We start from the raw sequence: 19636 nt of genomic DNA, 5'->3' as shown, positions 1-19636 counted from the left end.
ACACACACACACACAAACTGCAGAGTGTGCAAGGGGTGCTGTCAATCAAACCTGTTGGAGAAAAGAGGGGCTTTTTCCTCTCAGAATGTTCTGCAACTGCTTGGGAAGAATTTAAAAAAAAACAACGAAAGGCAAATGTGGAGCAAAAGAAAGAGTTACAGATGCAAATTTGAGCAACCGAAGGTTCAAAAGGAAGGACAAATGTCCAAATAGGTACAAAGACAGAGAAGAACTGACAAGGATGAAGAAGCAGAGGGAGAAGAAAGGGAGGTACAGAGAGGTGTTTTTCTGTTATTGGTTTTCTTCAAAATGTGAAGCTTAAACTGTGCTTTTCACATTTACTCTTCATATTCCCGTCAATTCCCTGTTTAACTGACAAGCTGAAGTAATTGGGGCTGCTTTGGACCAAATGCCTCATTGTACCTCCTGGTGATAGTGTTTCTCCTGCTTCATTGTTTACATCTGTTACGCCTCAAGGCTCCACCCCACTCCGCTCACCAGTCCAGTTCACATCTCACTGCCATGCCAACAACGTTTAGTTCATTGAAACAATCCCAACCCTGAATTGTTAAAATCAATAAAAAAGTGTTTCCTCACTACTTGATGACAATCCCTTTTACATGTCTGAAAGATTAAAAGATGTGCAAGGGGGAAATAAAACTATGAGTCAATTTAAAAACTTTTTGTGAACCACCCACAACCAGCATCTTTCACATGCTTTTAACGGCTGTAAGACACATGTTGTAAGAAAATGACATCTGGTGGATGTAAATGGTACTACAGGCATTGACAGTAATTTACTTATTTAGCCATTATTCCATCAATTAAGATTGTCCAGCCATTGTGAATTTGACTAATTTATTTTAAGGAAAAATGACCTAAGAATGAAAATAGACACAACTTTTTACCTTAGTTGAAGGGCTCAGCATGTCACCAGAATTGTGTGCCTAAATCAGATGTGGCTTTCCTCTGTAGTAGAGTAAAGAGGTGACCCTTTGTTATGAGCATCTGTAATCATTAAATTGTGAATGTAAAAATAGCCAATAGCAAAATTAGCATTGGCTACTCCGATACATTGGCTTGAGGCAATATAAACAATCTTTATTTAAGTCAGTGTGACTCCAGAGCCATTTCCAGCCTGTGGACTAAGAGAAATTCTGTCAGGATTTGGCCAACAGAGAGGATGTATGTTTAATGAGAAACCCCTTATATGTTTATACAAAATATTTAAATATGAGGCTATTATTAGGCACATTTTTGAGTCATTATTTGGTCATTTGTTGTAAAATTATCAAAAAGAAAAGAGTTTTTTTTTCTAGTAAATCCTGCTGACCATAGATAGACTGACTTCCAAGGGGTGACACTCGTCCTTACAGCTTATGTCCACTAGTGGGCAGTGTAGGCTATACTAATGCAAAGCTCATTAAGACTTCATTACAGCTTACTTTATATTAAGCTTATGTCTTATTTGCATAGCACAATAACACATCTTAATGCAGCTGTTCAGCCAATAAAAACAAAAAAACAATTACACTGAGAAATAACACTTACATTCAGTTTTTCCAAACTCCAAAATGACTGTTCACACTTTCATGATATTAGAATATTACACTCGCCTATAGCCTATGCTACATTGAGCAAAGTAAGCTTTTTAAACAGATACTTGAGTGAAGAACCACATTCCAGCTGGTATAATATGTCGCATGTTTGATGCTGCAGACCTGCCCTCTACCAAAATAAAAGCTCCTCTATCTCACAGCTTTTGGATGCTGCGCTATTCCCGCCCACTAAGTTTAATTGTATGATAATGAGAGCTATGGATGCGGGAGTAAGGGAGGGGGTGGCGTGACCACATTTGACTCCATTTGGATTTATGTCGCTTGTTGATGTAAAAAGTTTTTTCTCGTTCTTCTCTGCTTGCACTTCCAGCAGAGCTCGTTGGCAGGCTCCGTCCTCACAGAGAGCCCGCACCAGGATGGGTGCTCTCCCGGCGCAAAGGCTATTATGGATGTGTGTTTTCATTTTCACTGGAATTACAGCCGTTTACGGTAAGTTCTCATTTTCTTCTCTGCTGCTGTCGTTTTCGCGGTTTTGCCCGTTAAGCCAAGAAAACACGAGACATGTTTTCAACTCTACTAAGAAAAATATGCCTGCCCTGGTCACATGTCCACTTTAAGGTGTCAGTGCTGTTTTTTGTTGTTTTGTTTTTACTCTATTTAATGAATAATGTATAAAGTTATAACAACAGGCAACAGGATGCATCATGTGTGTAGAATAAGAAGTTTTAGTCACATATCCAACATCTGCAAACGTCTCTAATAGGTTTCATTGGGCCAAAATATTATCAGATGTTTCATGATCTAATTTCATCAAACAAACTCTGTATGTTTAACTTGTTCTCTCTGCTCCCAATCTTTTCACTGGGAAATATACCAAAACTCTGATGCCACATCCAAAAGTCAAGTTACCTATAATTATTATTGGTTAATTATTTGGCATGGTAATACGTGGTGCAATACTATAGGTGCAGCAGATAATAACCCCCATATAAAGATTACATCATAATCAAATGATTGTTGTACATTTGGGGAAAAAATAACGTAGCTTTTGGTTACAGGTTCAAACGTCTGCACCTCCAGAGGGGCCAGTACATGCAAGCAATGTCTGGCTGTGCACCCCAGCTGTGCATGGTGCTTCCAGGAGGTGGGTTCCTTTTTCACTTAACTTCATTCAGGCAACAGGCTTTCTTCCAGCCGGGCTGGCGCAGGGTGGTACAGTCAGATCTCCTCATCAGTCATTTAATCTGGTTGACAAGATTTCTTTTTTATACTGACAACATCAAAAAGGTTCAGATGAAATAATTCCTTTTTGAAGTCAAATCATCTATCTGAACTCTGTTTTTTTCTTTTTTCTTATAAGATTCTTGGAACTTGACACAGTGACTAAACTTGTGTGACTCCATGCGGATGTAGTCATATTTTCTGGTTCAAACTAATGAGCAAAATGATTTAATACTGTAAAACTTGGGGTCAACTTACTCAACCTACTCAACTTCAACTTGAATACTCTGGTTTATTGCTGAGACTTCTTCATGTTCAGAACCACTGGTTGAAGTATCAGATGGTGCTCAGCTGGGATGGATATTTTAATTAAAGGTGAAATTTGCCTTTAAGTCCAGAGTTTGGTGGAGAGATGTTGGAGTGCTTATTTACTCACTAAATATGGATTCACACAGGAGTTTTTATTAGAAACATAATGTTGGACCATTTGAAGTTCAGCCTTCATATGAATCCATTATGCCCTTCTCTCTGAACACAACTTTAATACAGATGGGGATTCTTTGAGTAAATAAATATTTCATTATATTTTTTACACATTAATTTACTTCCAAACCAGTAAGGAGGTTGCTGGAAACTGCTTTTCTGTTTACAATATAAAAAATGCCACTTCTGCCAGGACTTTGGCCAGGGGGTTGCCAGTTCTTCTCGCTGTGATTTGAAGAGTAATCTGATGGCAGCAGGTTGTGCTCTATCAGCTCTGGAGTTTCCAACCAGCAAACTGCAAGTGATCGAGGACCGGCCCCTCAGCAACAAGGCTGCGGGGGCCACGCAAGACGTCACCCAGATAAATCCCCAGAAACTACACATCACCCTGAGGCCAGGTAGGGTTTTTGCAACAGCAATGCAGTGTCTAATATACTAAAGAAGAGAAGGAGAGAGATTTTGCTTTGATTTAGAGGGGAGTTACACACAGCCAGTACCGCAGAAGTTATCAATAACATCTTGCAAATATATTTTAAAAATTGGTTTTCTGTATCACACTTACCAGATGATGCTAAGCGTTTCACAGTGAAAGTGCGTCAGGTAGAGGACTACCCTGTGGATCTCTACTACCTCATGGATCTCTCCTACTCCATGAACGATGACCTCTTTCGCCTGAGGACGCTGGGCAAGGGCCTGGCCGAGGCCATGAACCGCACCACCAGCAACCTCCGTATGGGCTTCGGGGCTTTTGTGGACAAACCGCTCTCGCCCTACATGTACATCTCCCCCAAAGAAGCTGTTAAAAACCCCTGCTATAGGTAACATACAAGTTTAAAAAGTACTTCTTAGAGTATTTGCACCCTTGTGGATTGATGTTATGCTGTCCTTTTTCAGTAATTTCATCAACACTGTATTAGTCAACCATCTTGGACACAGTGGTCCACCTTAAGTGTCCTTGTCTGTACAAAAGTACCTAAACTGAATCCAGATCTCTATGTAATGGAAAGTTTATTTTTGTAGCTGCATTCAAGCAATGTTTTACATTCCTAATAAGTAGCCACTGGTCTTGATTTCAGTGGTTGTTTATGTCTGCATGTGGAAAGTAGCTTCATTATGCAGATGATGTCATTTTGTGAGGACACCTTTAAACACACCGTTGCACAGCAAAAATATATCAGGCTCAGAGTCACAGCACTTGTTAAAGGCTTACAGTTGCTTGGTCAGCTGCTCTGAATCAGCCACAGGTAATCTCCCCGACAATGCAAACTGTCATAACCCCGCCCAAAGCCTCCTCTGAGGTTGATATGGTGGTTTAAGGTCTCTTGGGGTCATTTACTCTCCCGCTATACACACATTCTGCCGAGCTCCAGCCTCCAGGAATGTTTGGATAAAAGATAAGACAAGTGGAGAATTAGGGTCCAGTAGTGTCCAATACAGAGAGAAAGAGGGGTCCTGTGGCACTGCAGGAGAGCCATTCTAACCAAATGTTAATCTTTAGGAAACAAACAGCTGTTTTGAACATAAAAGTATACTGATGAACAGGTGAAATTACTTTAAACTCTTTAGGGATGGCGATGTTGTTCTGCTGGTCCATCCACTCCTTTGGTCCAGACAACTATTGAATGGATTGCCATGATGAATGAAGAAGCTGAACCCTGATCAGCTGATCTCTGTTTCATTGACAGCATTAACACCACCTGTCTGCCCCAGTTTGGCTACAAACACGTTCTGTCCCTGACGGAGGAGGTGGGCCGCTTCACAGAGGAAGTGAAGAAGCAGATGGTGTCCAGGAACCGCGATGCCCCAGAGGGAGGCTTTGATGCCATCATCCAGGCTGCTGTGTGCAAGGTGGAGACACTCACTGTCTCATGACTTTGTTTTACTGTCTTTGTCTAATTTGTCACACTTGTACAAACCTTTCGGGATTTCCAAGAGAAGAATTAGATGATACAATTAAAAGTTAATCAGAAAGACCATTGCTGCTTTAGTAGAGGGTCCACTAAAACTGTACTCCCTCATTCAAAAGCTGAATTGTTACATGATTTGATGGGAACTAGGAGCAGATTGGCTGGCGCCCTGGTGCATCCCACCTGCTGATCTTCACCTCGGACGCCAAGACTCACGTGGCTCTTGATGGTCGTCTGGCTGGAATTGTGCAGCCCAACGACGGGCAGTGCCACCTCAACTCTGACAAAATGTACAGCATGTCTACCACCATGGTTAGTGTATATTTAGTGTATATTTGGTGTGCAGACTGTAAACAGAAACAGTATGATGAAGAAAAACTGAAAGACTTAGTTTAAATAAGTGTATGAAAATAAACATGTCAGTGTTCATGTTTGCATGTGCTAACCACCCCGTCTGGTTTGGCCTTACAGGATTACCCATCTCTAGCTCTGATCACAGAGAAGATGTCGGAGAACAACATTAATCTCATTTTTGCTGTCACCAATCCTGTGGTTCCTCTGTACCAGGTCAGGAGCTCTGCAGTTCACACTCAGCACATCCAGAATTTTACTCTGTTCAAGTTCTGTTCAAAAACGTAAATTAATCATTGTTTTTTAAACCGAAACTAAGAGGATGACAAATCCCACTCGGTAATCATCTCATCTTGAACACACTGTAGCTGAAGTCCGCCAAACTTCACTGGTTTTAGACAGAGATTCTTGGATCCTGCGTTGGAAGGATGGAAACTCAAAATGAATCACTATTAAACACTGTTCAGACACAGCAAGATACATCCTCAGTTTTCCCCGAACTGGAAAGACTGTTGCAACGAACTGTTAAAGGGAAACTCTTATTGTTCATACAGGAAAAAAGGTCAAGAATGTAACAGAACTGTGATGGCGTGAGGTTGGAGTGTGATACACTTCTGCTTTTTTTGTGGTGTTTTCACACAACTGTTTGTGGGCAAAATGAGAGTACAGGTTTGGTGCAACTCTCATAACTATCGTCATTAGTTAGCCTGACTATATGTAGGATGACAACATTCTTCCACTCCTTCTGTCGTTCTGTCTTGTAGAACTACAGTGAGCTGATTCCTGGAACCACAGTAGGAACGCTGTCCAACGACTCGGGCAATGTTATTCAGCTCATACTGAAGGCCTACGCTGTAAGTCTTGTAAGACACACACACACGCCAGCCTTAGACTAGACGGTGTTTCAGAGGATAATGTGTTTGCTGACACACACCCACAGTGTCTGAGTCATTCACACGGTCAGGCCAAAGTGTTGTTAGAAGTTCTACAGTGGCCAATGTGTGAAGCTGACCAAATGTGTGAGACTCCCCGTTTCATTTTTCATGTTTTATTTGGTTTATTATACAGAGATGAGGTGAATTAGCTGAAAAATAATTTTAGCTTTCTTTAGCTGGCTGGGACTTTTGACGTTTTTATCGATGTACATACAAGCTTGTGTGTCAATGTGTGCACTGTACATCCAATTTAATGTAAAGTCTTGGATTTAATTAGAGCAGAAACATACGTTATTCACACAGATTGGAAGACAGCAATGATTTTTCTTGGATTAAAAAAAAAAAAAAAGCTGTCTTTTCCAGAACAGTCAGCAATGTAACAGATGAGATTTGGTTTTACTGAGCATGGGATTTGGCTTGGCACAACCTAATTCAAAAACTAACATGGAGTTTGTTTAATGGTACAAGTCTATAGACTCATCCTTTCATGTGTATGTTTTCCTGCTGTTTTCTTTCAATCGTGTTGCCAGAAAATCCGTTCCAAGGTGGAGCTGGAGCTTCAAGGCGTCCCAGAGGAGCTGTCTCTGTCCTTCAACGCCACATGTCTGAATGGAGAGCTTATCCCTGGCCTCAAATCCTGCTCTGGGCTCAAGATAGGAGACACGGTCAGTCCATGTCCACTTTTGTATGTCTGGTGACCCCTTAAAATGAAGTAATGTCTACTTCTGACCCCTCATCACATGTAATGGCATCATTGTGGAAATAAGTCATAAACTGTTTAACCAAAGAATTAATTAGATTAAATAATTAGAAGAAATTATCATTTATATTCCTATTATATTTATTACCAGACAGTTGTATCTGTTGTTAAGATATTTCTATAAATTATGTCAACATTCTGCAACTGGATATGATAGATTAATGCACAAGGGGAAAGAAACCTAATTTAAAAAATATGGTTTGTATAAGAAAATAGGTGCAAAAATTGGCATCCCATTGATCAGATGCAGTGCTTGTTTAAAAAAAAAATAGTTTTAAGGCTGCAATAGGCTAAATGGGCATTTACACAGTATGTAACTATATTATTGACGCGTGTGCCAACTTTTCACCCCAGATAACATGTCCTATCACTAGTGGCCATAATCATGCCGGTTGGAAATATAACAAATTAGTTAGTTCCATATATTATTTCCACCTTCTTTTTGGTCCCTTTCCATTTCCCTTCTGGCTCTTCTCTTTATGTCGTTAAAGTTAGAATTCCCCCAGTTCCTCGTGGCGTCAAAGAGACGATGATGAAAAACTGCATCATTCAGCACTGTCTCTGAGTTTGTCTTTTTTAGTTGATGTTTTCTTTTCTTTCCGTTCTTCTTTTGCCAACTCCATTTAAAAGTCGGTCTGCTTAAACAGTTCTCTTGGTTCGTTTTTTGTTGTTGCATTTTTTCTTTATCACAGCTTCTTTGGCTCTTTCCTTGTTCTCTCTTCACTCCAGGTGACATTTTTTGGCCTCCACACATTTCTTTCTCTCTGCCTCAACCCCTCTTGTTTTCACCATATATGGCTGTCTCTCCAGATGTTGTAACTGCCTACTTTTGGACATTTACCAGATTTGGATGCAGCGCTGAATGAACAATTACTTTGACTGAATACATATGGAGGCATTCCCTGTGTCAGGTCTTTGTGCCGTTTCCACTAACAATGCTCACAATTTCAGCGTGAGGCTATTAAATAAACATTAACTGAACCATTAAAGTGTTGTTACATGTTATGTAATCTACACCAGGGTGATACAGCATGATCGGTTTCACAAAGTGTAGATGCAGAATCTTTTTGCCATAAAACAAAACATTTAAAAAAGACAAGGCTCAAAACATGTTTGAGCCAAATACTTCTTTTGTCCCCAAAATTGACATTTTACGATTTCAATTCCCTCTTCTCATCCAGGTTTCTTTCAGTGTAGAGGCCAGAGCTCGAGGTTGCCCCAAACAGAAGAAGAAAACCTTCATCATTAAGCCTGTGGGCTTCAAGGACTCCCTCTCTATCACTGTCAATTTCGAGTGTGACTGCAAGTGCCAGAACAAGGCCCATCCCAATAGCCCCAAATGTAACCAAGGCAACGGCACATATGAGTGTGGCATTTGCCTGTGCCATCCGGGTCGCTTAGGGCCGCACTGCGAGTGTGCAGAGGGAGACTATAACCCCACAGAGCAGGACCGCTGCAGCGGACCTGCAGGCTCTGGAGGACCTCAGTCCGCCATCTGCAGCGGCCGTGGGGACTGTGTGTGTGGCCAGTGTGTGTGCCACAGCAGTGACTTTGGAAAAGTCTGGGGAAAGCTGTGTGAATGTGATGACTTCAACTGCCTGCGCTACAAAGGGGAACTGTGCTCAGGTAAGATATGAGCTTCTTCTTTTGTAATTCATGTACCTGAGCATCTTGGGCTGAACGGGTTGAAACTATTACATAATTAGTAATTTGACAGAAATCTAATCAACATCTTTAGGGCTGCAACTAATGATTCTTTTCATAATTTTTTTGATGCAAAACTCGGGATGAAATTGACTTTTTAAAGGAATAGTGCAACACTTTGGGAAATGTGTTTCTTTCTATCCTTCAGCCAGTTAGCTTAGCTTAACATTAAGGGGTTGAAGGGCTAGCCTAGTTGTATCCAAAGGTAACAAAATCTGCCTATCAACACCACTTAAACTCACTAATTAACATGCCATATATTGATATTTAATCCACATAAAACAACAAATGTTTTTTTAGGTGGAGTTTATGTGCCGGTCTATGTTTTGGCCAGGTGTAGAGACTTTTTGGTAGTTCCACACAAAAACTGTTTCCATTTTTTTTTTTACTCGTACGTGGGAGGGTGCTATTGATCTTCTCATCTCACTCTTTGAACAAAAACGTGTTTCCCCAAAAACTATTCCTTTGACAACCCACGCCATGCCATATAGGGACAATTGAAAGGCAAAGAAGGCTAAAATTGCCCACTGACTGTCTTGAAAATCATGTGTGTCTGTGGTAGAGTTTTAGAAAATGTGTGTTCCCGTTGCCATCGGGGTTGGCAGTCCCCCTTTACCACATGACTTGCACCTCATCTGGGAAGAATTACACACAATAGCAACTCTCCCTTCTGCCTAGAACATGGGTTCCATTCACAACAAACATAGGTGTGGTGTGTGCACCGTGTGTGAGTGTAAGCTCAGGTTGTATGTTTTCGTCAGCCAGGCCAAGCTTTTGTATCACGGAGTTCAACAAGATGCGTGCACAAAGGAACCTTTTTCAAGTATAACGGTGGCTCTCTCCGGTCAGAGGGCACTCTCACTTTTCTGAAAGTTTCTTCTGTTGCGGTTGAGATTTTTAAACAGTTGGAATGAGTTTGTGTTTGGTAATTGTTAAGAGCTTTAACTCACTGCCTCATGAACCTTCTCCTCATCTTTTAAAAGAGACAATACGTTATCAAGTCATAACACATGATGTTACCCTGAGGATGTTTGTAATTGAGATCTTACGAGTGACTTTTCAAAGTAGGCGTTACTTTGTTTTCATTACTGATACTTAGAGCTTATACGTTTATTGCAAATAATTCCACCAATAATAAAGGTACATTCTTAATGCTAGCTAAAATATCACCTCTTGACTTCGGCTCCATACAAAATGGACGGCCATGACTGTGGTTTTGGTCTTCTCATCTTATTTTCAAAATAGAAATGTGTATTTCCCCAAATGTTGAACTAAATAGTATTGTAAAGTTGGCAGGATTAAAATGGCAAAAAGAACAGGGATCACAGGGGCAGAATTTACAGGCCTCCCTTACAATTGCTCTTCTCCATTCAAGCACTATTTTTAACACATGAGTAGGTAAAACACATGAACTGGTAATGAGATTGGTCAGGGGATATTTTATTTGAGCATTGTTAACTGCATATGTTTTGGCACAGACTGCCTCAAGCTTCATTACATCATCAGATCTCATATATCACTCCCTCGCCCCCCCCCCCCCCACACTGCTCTCTGACATAAATGTTTTTGCTGTATTCCCAAAAGCCCATAGATTAACATGAAAATACCTTTCTGCTTACTCATTGGCTGGTGTGGTGTAATAAGGCTAAAAATAAACCCATGTTTGGTCAGAAAAGGGCCAAGTCAGAGAGAACTGGAAATGTTCTGTGTGTACAACATGGTCTGCTGTTGTCTTGAAATACCTTTTTCAGTACGAGCACCATAGTCTTTGTTCTTCCCCACACTGAATGGTCTAATTAAAAGCCAGCCGTCGTGTGGTCAAGTGGTAATGGCAGTTTACTTATGGATCATCCTTTATTGAGTCAGACGGTTCCAAGCAGCTTCCTGTCTCATTGTTTATCTGAGGATTGTTTTGCAATGATAGGCCACAATGTTTTCTGCATGGCCACAATGTTTCTGCATTGTCACTCTCTTGCACGCACACATCACACAGATACATGGAAAAACAACAAACCAATGCACAGAAATTGACTCTCTCCGGCACGCGCACACGCACGCATGCACACACACACACACACACACACACACACACACACACAAGCACACACACACACACACACTGAATCATGCAGCCAAAATTAAAAGCCTTCCAGACACCACAGGCTAAAATGAAATGTGTTTTTGGCCTTAAACAGTTGCAACAATATGACTTACAACTTCTGCCTTCCAGTGTTTGGTATCAAAATTCAAGAGCTCCAGACTTATAGACCTACAAAATGTCTTTACTACGAAATGTCCAAAAGAAATTTCCAATGGCTGAATTTGGATGAAATGTGGTGCACAATATTTCCATTTTATGGGATAACAAAGCCATAAAAACATGGAGCTCACATTAGCGTGGCAAACAAATGACAAAATAGTTTTCAACTGAAATTACAATCATGTCAAGCATTGATTTTTCCTGCCTTTTTCCTTCCTCCTTCATAACTCCATCCCCACCCTCGTTTTCTCACAGAATTTTACTTGGTTACATTGTCCTCCTCTCCTTTATTGTTCAATCGCTTCCTCATTTGCTATTTTACTCCATATATCACTCTTCGGTGTATTGAAATGGACGTTATACCAGTAAACAATGTTATGGTCCTTTCCCTTCTTCCCTTCCAGGCCACGGCGTCTGTAACTGTGGTTTCTGCCAGTGCGCACCAGACTGGCAGGGTGAGAACTGTAACTGCTCCAGACGTACTGACACCTGCATGTCAAACCTGGGCTTGTTATGCAGCGGGAGGGGCCAATGTGTGTGTGGGGCCTGTGAGTGCACCCAGCCTGGGGCCTACGGAGCAACATGTGACAAGTGCCCCACCTGCCCTGACGCCTGCACTATGAAGAAGTAAATCCACAAACTGAGTTGTCATATACGGTGTCCAGACAGCTATTGGAAATCAGTTGATGGCCTTATGTATATTTTTCTTTTAAAAGGGAGTGTGTCGAGTGTAAGCATTTCAAGAGGGGAAAACTGTTTGAGGACAACACCTGCTCTCGAATCTGCAAGGATGAGATTATTCTTGTGGATGAAATAGGTAAGACACCCAACTGACCAATACTTATTGCGTTATTAATGGTTTATAGATCCATGAAGAGTCAATAATGAGAACAAGTTTTGGGTTGCCAGGTTAACAAAAATACTTTTGGCTCTTTGATTCTTCTTGAATAGTAATAAGGTAAATTTGTGGTTGTAAAATGTGGTAAACCATCGCAATAAGCAATCATGTTTGCCATTAAATTTTTTTTTACATTTTTCATAAGGGACATAAGTTATTACAGTAGGTCAATAATAAATGGCTTAAAGTCCAGATGCTCTAAAAAACCTTTGCCAAAAGGTTAGAAGTAAGAAAACAATTCAATGAAGGGACCTTTCTAATGAATTTAAAAGAATTCAGTGACTTTTTGCAGAACGGCAGCAACTGTGTCAATTATGGAATATTGCTTAATGTCAATGCATAGCCTAACAGTAGCACGAGAAGAGAATTCAAGTCAAGTCAGCGAACTGACTCAGTAATGTCAGTTACGTAGCAATATCCACCTAATCTTTGCTAATCAGCTAACTTTAGCCACCATTAGCTACTGTTTATACCAGACCAAGTAGGACTTTAGATGCAAAGCCCCTTAGTGAACAGAATTAAGTAACAGTGCGTTTTATTGCTTATAACTTTTTGTTTGTAAGAGGAAAAATGTGTGATTATTTCACAGACATCACATAGTCTCTTGTTGCGAAAATGTCAAAATAAACATAATTATGCTGGAGGATGATGAACACCACTCAGAGAGGGTTCTTAACTAATCTATGGAGTGAATTATTTATTAACTATTGATACACCTATTTGTTACAACTTCTAAACCCTTTATAGGATGCCTTATTCCAATTTGAATGGTCATTACCTAAATCAGCCTCTTAAATAATAATGTGAATAAAAAAGGTGTGATTTCCAAAAAAAGTGTTTATAAAGTTTAGTTCCACCTGGAATTCAAGACAAGCTTTCATAGAATAACAAAACTCTTGACTAACCAGATTAACCATTAACCATTTTGTCTTAATGTTTCATGCAGTGCTTCATGACACAAATGCTGTGAACTGCACTTACAAAGATGAAGATGATTGTGTGGAGCGTTTCCAGTACTATGAGGATGCCAGTGGAAAGTCCATCTTGTTTGTTGTCAAAGAGCCAGGTAAGAGAGAAACATCCTACATGCATACCTGACCTAACACACATGTTTAAAGCTGCACTAATCAGTTTTTTTTTTTAGATAACGAATCAAATAACTTATTCTAATGTCAGAGTAGTCGTTCATTGTGACTAACCCAAAGACAATAAGCACCAAAAAAGGCCTGATCAACCCACTGTACACTACCTGAACAACCCGAAATGGCCAACAGACAAAGGTAGCAATAGCTGGTGAACACAGTGGAGCATTCAGCAGACAAAGAGTCATATAGTATTTGCCCTCAAGAGTGGGTGAAGGCCAAACTAAGAGCTACGGTAAAATGAGCAAATATTGGACCATTTGTTTGGTATTAGAAACATTCCAGTAAAAGCTAATGCAGCTCTGTGTCTGCTGTATGTGTAACCAGGCGATTGTTTGCTAACACATTAGCTGGAACAATTTCATACAAATACAATGTGGCAGGATGTTCGCTGCCCCCCAAATTGTCAACAGATAATACTGCTTAAATGACAGTAAAAGTAAAAATATGATTAAGATTGTTTGTGGAAAGAGATGAGGGAAGCCACAATGACAGATGAACAGTGAATTAAAGTACTGAACAGATAACAAGGATTACATTTACAAACACAAATGCATCATCAGTCAGCCAAACAAGCACAACTTCCTTGCCTTGGGAAATCAGTGGGTTTTTTCTTCATCCAAGAACAAGTTGTCACTTCCCTGCTGCATGCCCTTCATCTGCTTGTTAAGTGGCCAAAGAGAAAGAGTGCTGGGAGGTAAAACAGCCTTTAATGACCACCAGTGCCTACAGAGAAAGTCTGCCCCTGGGTCTGCCTTTAATGAATGTGTGTGTTTAATTTAGGCACAACTGGGTAGCAGAGAAGTACACCAAAATGTGCCTTGAACACAGTGCACCCCGCTGTGTCAAAGAGGGTCGTAAACAGCCGCCCAGCTCCTATTGGAACCCGCTGACGCTACATATCCTCCAGAGAAAAGCATGAGAGCGAGAGAGAGGGGACTAAGTTAGCAAAAGAAAGGGATAGAAAACTTTTTTTTAAAGGAAACATAAAGCTGTGTTCCACAGGAGGAGGAGAGAGAAGGGGAAGATGGGAAACAGACACCATTCAAAGTTGATTAAGCATTTTCATAATTTAGAAGATGTTCAGAACAGATATAATTACAGATATGATCTTGTAGCACCATCCTGACTTGATTTGTATACAGGCCATAATGGAGGCGGCTACAGTGATCAAAAGGGCCAGTTGAAAGCAGGAAATAGAGGAAACTAACAATGAGGAGAGAGGAAGAGGAGTGAAGCTTTGATGTCCGCTGTAAAAGTTCACCCTGGTTGCCCCACAACGTTACCCAGCACTACTATGCACATACATGTGTGCTATAGGGTTCACACACAGACTAATGGTTAGGTATACAGACACACAGCATGGTAAAAAAGAAGTACACTCACACATGGACCAGATGGCTCTTATCACTGGTGGCTAGAAGTGTTAAGGTAAGACATTTTGCCAACAACGAGGAAACTGAATTGTTACCATACTTCAGGTCATGCTTCCTGTGACCTTTAACACACATTACAAATAAGAAATAACTCTAAGAAGTATATTCATTACTAAATGTGTTACAATATAAATTATGCTAGGATAAATATTTTTAAAATTAACAACGGATCGGAAGACTACTTAATGTACTTGACTTTGTATGTGAAAGAAGTCACTTGCAGTGACGAACCCACAGAGAGTTATTCAGCATGGCGGCCCAATGGTTAACCCTGTGGCCTCACAGCAAGAAGGTTCTGGGTTTGAATCCAGGTTGTTCCAGGCCTTTCAATGTGCAGTTTGTGTGTTCTCCCCATGTTTGCGTGGGTCCCCTCTGGGTGCTATGGTTTCCCCCACCATCAAAAAACATGTATTAAGTTCTCCAGTCAGTGCTCCTTGATCAAGGCACTGGCTCAGATCGGGAGTTAGTCCCTGGGCGCCGGGCTACCCATTGTTCCCTTGAGGGATGAGTTAAATGCAGAAAATGAATTTTGCAATGTGTATGTGACAATAAAGTACATTACCTTATCACACAGCATTGTCTCAGCTCTACAGAGCTTAATAGCAAGCGTCAGCTAATTGTTTTGGTTTTACAGCCCACAACTTAACTGTTTTGGCTAACTCTCGCTGTAGGTAGCTGTGTTTTCGTGGGGGAAAAAACCATTGTAGGCCACCCTGCATCAAACAGCAGATGGGCAAAGTTAGCAACTAGCTGGTGAACATATTGGAGCAGATAGTTCAGCGGCTAAAGAGCCCGAGTTTTCCCAAAAGAGTAAGTGGGTTCCAGAACCAGAGCTAAAGGGAGTGTAAATATTAGACTCACATTCATCAGGTGGCACGAAAGACAACTACAAATGGAGCCAAATGGGAACTGTTGCTAACAAGTTTGCAATATCAACTTATATGTGAGTAATCTGTTTACAGCTTGTCATTGCAGTTCAGGAGGTTTTAGTTATGAAGAGCCTAATGCTCTGTTAATTTAATAACTTCTTTAGGACTGTGTGAGTCAGATCAATCAGATCTGATTGACAGTAGTTCAGCATTCACATCATATCACATTTTGAATCAGGTATTGCTAAATTCTGTGTGACAACTGAGTCCCGCCCATTTCAAACCAGAAGAAATTATCCAAATTGCTAACAGTACCATGCTGACTGAGAACATATATTTTCAGGGCCTTTAAAGGACCATTATAACCTTGACCTTTATTCTCCTAGCCTCACAAGCCAGCTTAATGTCCCTGTTTAGGTTTTTGTGACAATATTTCAGTTTAGAAAACATCGGTTGAGATTCAGTTAAGCCTGGAAACTAGGCTTTATACCAATCAATAAATTAATGAGAGTGTTGAGATTACCAATGACTATTCAAACTATATGTAGACATAAAATGAAGAATGATTAAAGTAATTTCTTGTTCCTGTCTGGTGTAGGAAGGCTTCATGTTAATGTGAGTACTGCCAGTCATCTATCGTACACCCTTCTTGAAACTCTGCAAATTAAATTCATATTGAGTTTTGCCAGACCACAATGAGGGGAGGGAGATTTGTGGGCTGGCTGTGCAAGGTTACTATTTTCCACTTCAGCCCATCCTCCTCTCTGCTCTTTGGTATTTAAAAGTCCCATTGTCTTCTGCTCACTACTGCGATAGTGCCCCTGTTTTTTTGCATCACTTCACAGATCTAATAACCTTATAAAAGCACGTCTTATTCATGCTAGAAGAAACACACACCAATGGCGTTAGTTCCACATGCCTACTGGCATGACAGGTGTCAATATGACCATTCCCAGGAATTCATAAGCATACTTTGGAATATAAAAAGTTGTAGCATTTAGCAGAGAAGTGAGATGCAGTTAGATCAAATCCATGTGGAGACAGAGAGGAAGCAACATTATGGAATCAGACTTCTCCTGGCCTGGCTTGTTGTCTTCTGTGTGTCCCCTTTGCTCATACCTGTATCTCTTCCTCTTTCCACCCAGACTGTCCCAAGGGTCCAGACATTTTAGTGGTGCTTCTGTCGGTGGCGGGAGCCATCTTGTTCCTCGGTTTGGCGGCTTTGCTTATCTGGAAACTTCTGGTCACTATTCACGACAGACGGGAGTTTGCCAAATTTGAGGAAGAACGCGCTCATGCCAAGTGGGACACGGTCAGTGAATTTAGCCAAGCAGCATTTGTGTGTAAATGCTCTGTTGAGCTGTTTGCTCAACGAGGTACAGTCTATGTTCATTCAGATTTAAATGCCACTAATCCACCTTTTTTTGGTCTCATTTTTAAAACATGGCATGGCAAACATACACGATCATGCCTGCACCTTCGCACACTCACACACTAAAGGCCACACACGCTGTCTCTCGCACTCGTTTTCTGAAGATGTTTTATTATTATTTTTGTGGCATGCTGTTACTCCCACCTGAACAAAAGGCAGTCGACGGAAGGGCTGGGTTTAAATTATCTAACACTAATTAGGCTTTACTGGTAATAGGCCACTTTGTGGCCTCAAAAACACACCCAAATCTAATGCTGTAGCCCTGATACCGCAAAGAATCACAGTTGTTTTAAGATGTTCAGTGAGTGAACACATTTCCCACATTTAAGTTAATTTATGTGTCTAATATATATATCTATAGATATACTATATGTAGATATATATATATATATATATATATAAGGTAATGAAATGAAGTTGCTATTTTAACTAGTAGTTACCAGTGCCCTTGAACCGCAGGAAGAAAAGCATCTCTAATTTATTTTGTGTTTGTGAAACTCCCATTAACATATGTCTCTTTATGTGTATTTGACTATCAGGGACACAATCCTCTCTACAAAGGAGCCACATCTACCTTCACGAACATTACATACAGAGGAAAAGACTGATGCTACTGAACTGAACAAGGATGAAGAATGATGGACGTTTACTGTCCTTTTGGGAAGGCACCAAATCATGTGCAGGCCTCTACTGTCACTAGACAATAAATAATAATTATTTGTGTTTGTAAATATGTAGAAATGATTCTGAGGACACATGTTATCAGGGTGTTATCATCAACACCTATACTACACTAATAAATTAGATTTTGCCTTGTTTTTTTGTGGTTGACAAAGAACTTGTGTTGTGCTTATTCACCCAAATCATTTAGGTACCTACCCCTACCCATATTATCCAGCAATGTACAAGATATGCTTTTTATTTTATTTGCCAATATACTAAGAGCCTCTGTTGTCTGGAAAGTTTAAAAAAAATCTCTTTTCAGTTGCCAATATTTGGGCCGATAACCCACAGCCATTGCTGTGGAGGGTTGTCATTATTATGTTTACGTCGGTTGGAAAATTGTATTAGAAGAAAACCATTGGCAACAAGACCTCTAGATCACTCTGAATATCTGGTCCCGGGAGTGATAAAAACAAAATGATCAACATGACTGGGTACTACTGAAGCTAAATGGGTAAATTCCTAAAAAAAGGGATGTGGGTGAACTAATCATTGAAGTCAGTGGAAGAACAAAAGGGCGGATAATGCAAATCAAACGTAATTTCCTGATCACAATGTTGGGATTTCCTGTTTTTGGTACTCAGTGAAACTATGGCAAGATAAACTTTAGTTCAGTGAAGTGCCATGCTGGAGATATGATGTGGTTTGGAGTAAACTGTTAATTTACTAAAAACTGGTGCAGTTTAATGTGTGGACTTTGAGAGATATGTCTTTTCAATGTGTATAGTTTTTATTATTGTAAAAAATACAAATACAAACATGTCACATTTTATGTAAGTCTTTCTAATCGGTTGAACTTTACAACCACAGGAGGTGTTCATTTTTTGAGATGCAAAGGACAATAGCAAGATTAAAACATAATTCAACATAAATGATGAGCTTTATTATATAAATGTATGATTAAATACATTAGTTCTCAAGACATTTGAATGGAATGTATACATATAAACACTATATAAGTATATATACATATATCTATGCACATATATTTACACACATTTTTTATGTAAAATTTAAGTAGTTTTGAAGGGTGACTAATTTAATGCCCTGTACTTTTTTTTAAATGTTGACAACTTGCCTGATAATTTTAGAAGGAAAATACACCAAAAAACAACCAGACTTGTCATTTCGTGCAGTGTCCATTGTGTTCACAGTCTTTAGTGTTGCCTTTATAATGGTATGTACATTTTGCTGCCTACTCAGAGTGTACGTCACTCAAGATCAAGGGCAAGATTAATGGCAACAAGTTTTTTTTCTTCCAATTGACCAAATTAGTCCAAATTTCAAAAATTACAAAACAGGAATTTACAAAAGACAGACAGATTATGAACATAGTTTAAATAATTATAGTTAGATCTGACTAATGTGTTATTGTGCTGCTTCCTCAAGACTTTGTCCTGCAAACTTAGTTTGCAGGGCTTTTTGTCTGCAATGGTTTGCTTCCATCTCCTGGACTTAAACTGTAAGTATAGCTCTCTAGTCCTTGTATATTTAACCCAATCCAATATACAAGATGAACTACTATCAGAATGATGAAAAATACCTCATGCAGATCCATTTGGTCCAAGCAAATAAAAAGCCTGCAAGTGATAAGTAGAAGTAATTCAGAACTAATGATTAATGACGGTTTAATGCTTGAATTAACACTGCATTCATTCATGCCCTTATTCACAAGTTCTGCATTAGTGATGCCTAATGCATTGATAAATAAATCACGATTTGTGTGTGTATTGTGTGTTATTTTAAACTGTTAGCATTAAACTTTATGGCCTGACTTAATTTACAAACAAAACTCTTGTTGGTAAGACAACTGAGAGCTGTACACACATTGCTACCAAGTTAATAAGGCCCAGCACACTTAAACAACTCCTTAAAATATTGCACAAAGACCCAGAGAACAGACAATATTCATCTACCTGGATCGCACACACAACTTTAATTAGACATATAAACCAT

The 19636-nt window shown here is 39.9% G+C and overlaps 1 protein-coding gene across 1 annotated transcript; it reads left to right on the top strand.

The window, feature by feature from the left end:
* The first annotated feature begins 1823 nt into the window (after positions 1–1823).
* LOC117936817 (integrin beta-3-like) lies at positions 1824–18348 on the top strand. The gene is made up of 15 exons (XM_034860217.1): positions 1824–2048; positions 2618–2703; positions 3457–3661; positions 3829–4081; positions 4949–5111; positions 5321–5482; positions 5642–5737; positions 6286–6375; positions 6987–7121; positions 8398–8842; positions 11585–11807; positions 11897–11997; positions 13025–13144; positions 16671–16837; positions 17497–18348. The coding sequence occupies exons 1-15, from the start codon at positions 1874–1876 to the stop codon at positions 17563–17565; spliced, it is 2490 nt and encodes an 829-aa protein (XP_034716108.1). The 5' UTR covers positions 1824–1873; the 3' UTR covers positions 17566–18348.
* Positions 18349–19636: the final 1288 nt, after the last annotated feature.

The sequence above is a fragment of the Etheostoma cragini genome, chromosome 21, assembly GCF_013103735.1.
Source record: "Etheostoma cragini isolate CJK2018 chromosome 21, CSU_Ecrag_1.0, whole genome shotgun sequence".
In the NCBI taxonomy this organism is placed as follows: domain Eukaryota; kingdom Metazoa; phylum Chordata; class Actinopteri; order Perciformes; family Percidae; genus Etheostoma; species Etheostoma cragini.
The sequence above is the reverse complement of the archived record's forward strand: the minus strand, read 5'-3'. Positions and strand labels throughout refer to the sequence as shown.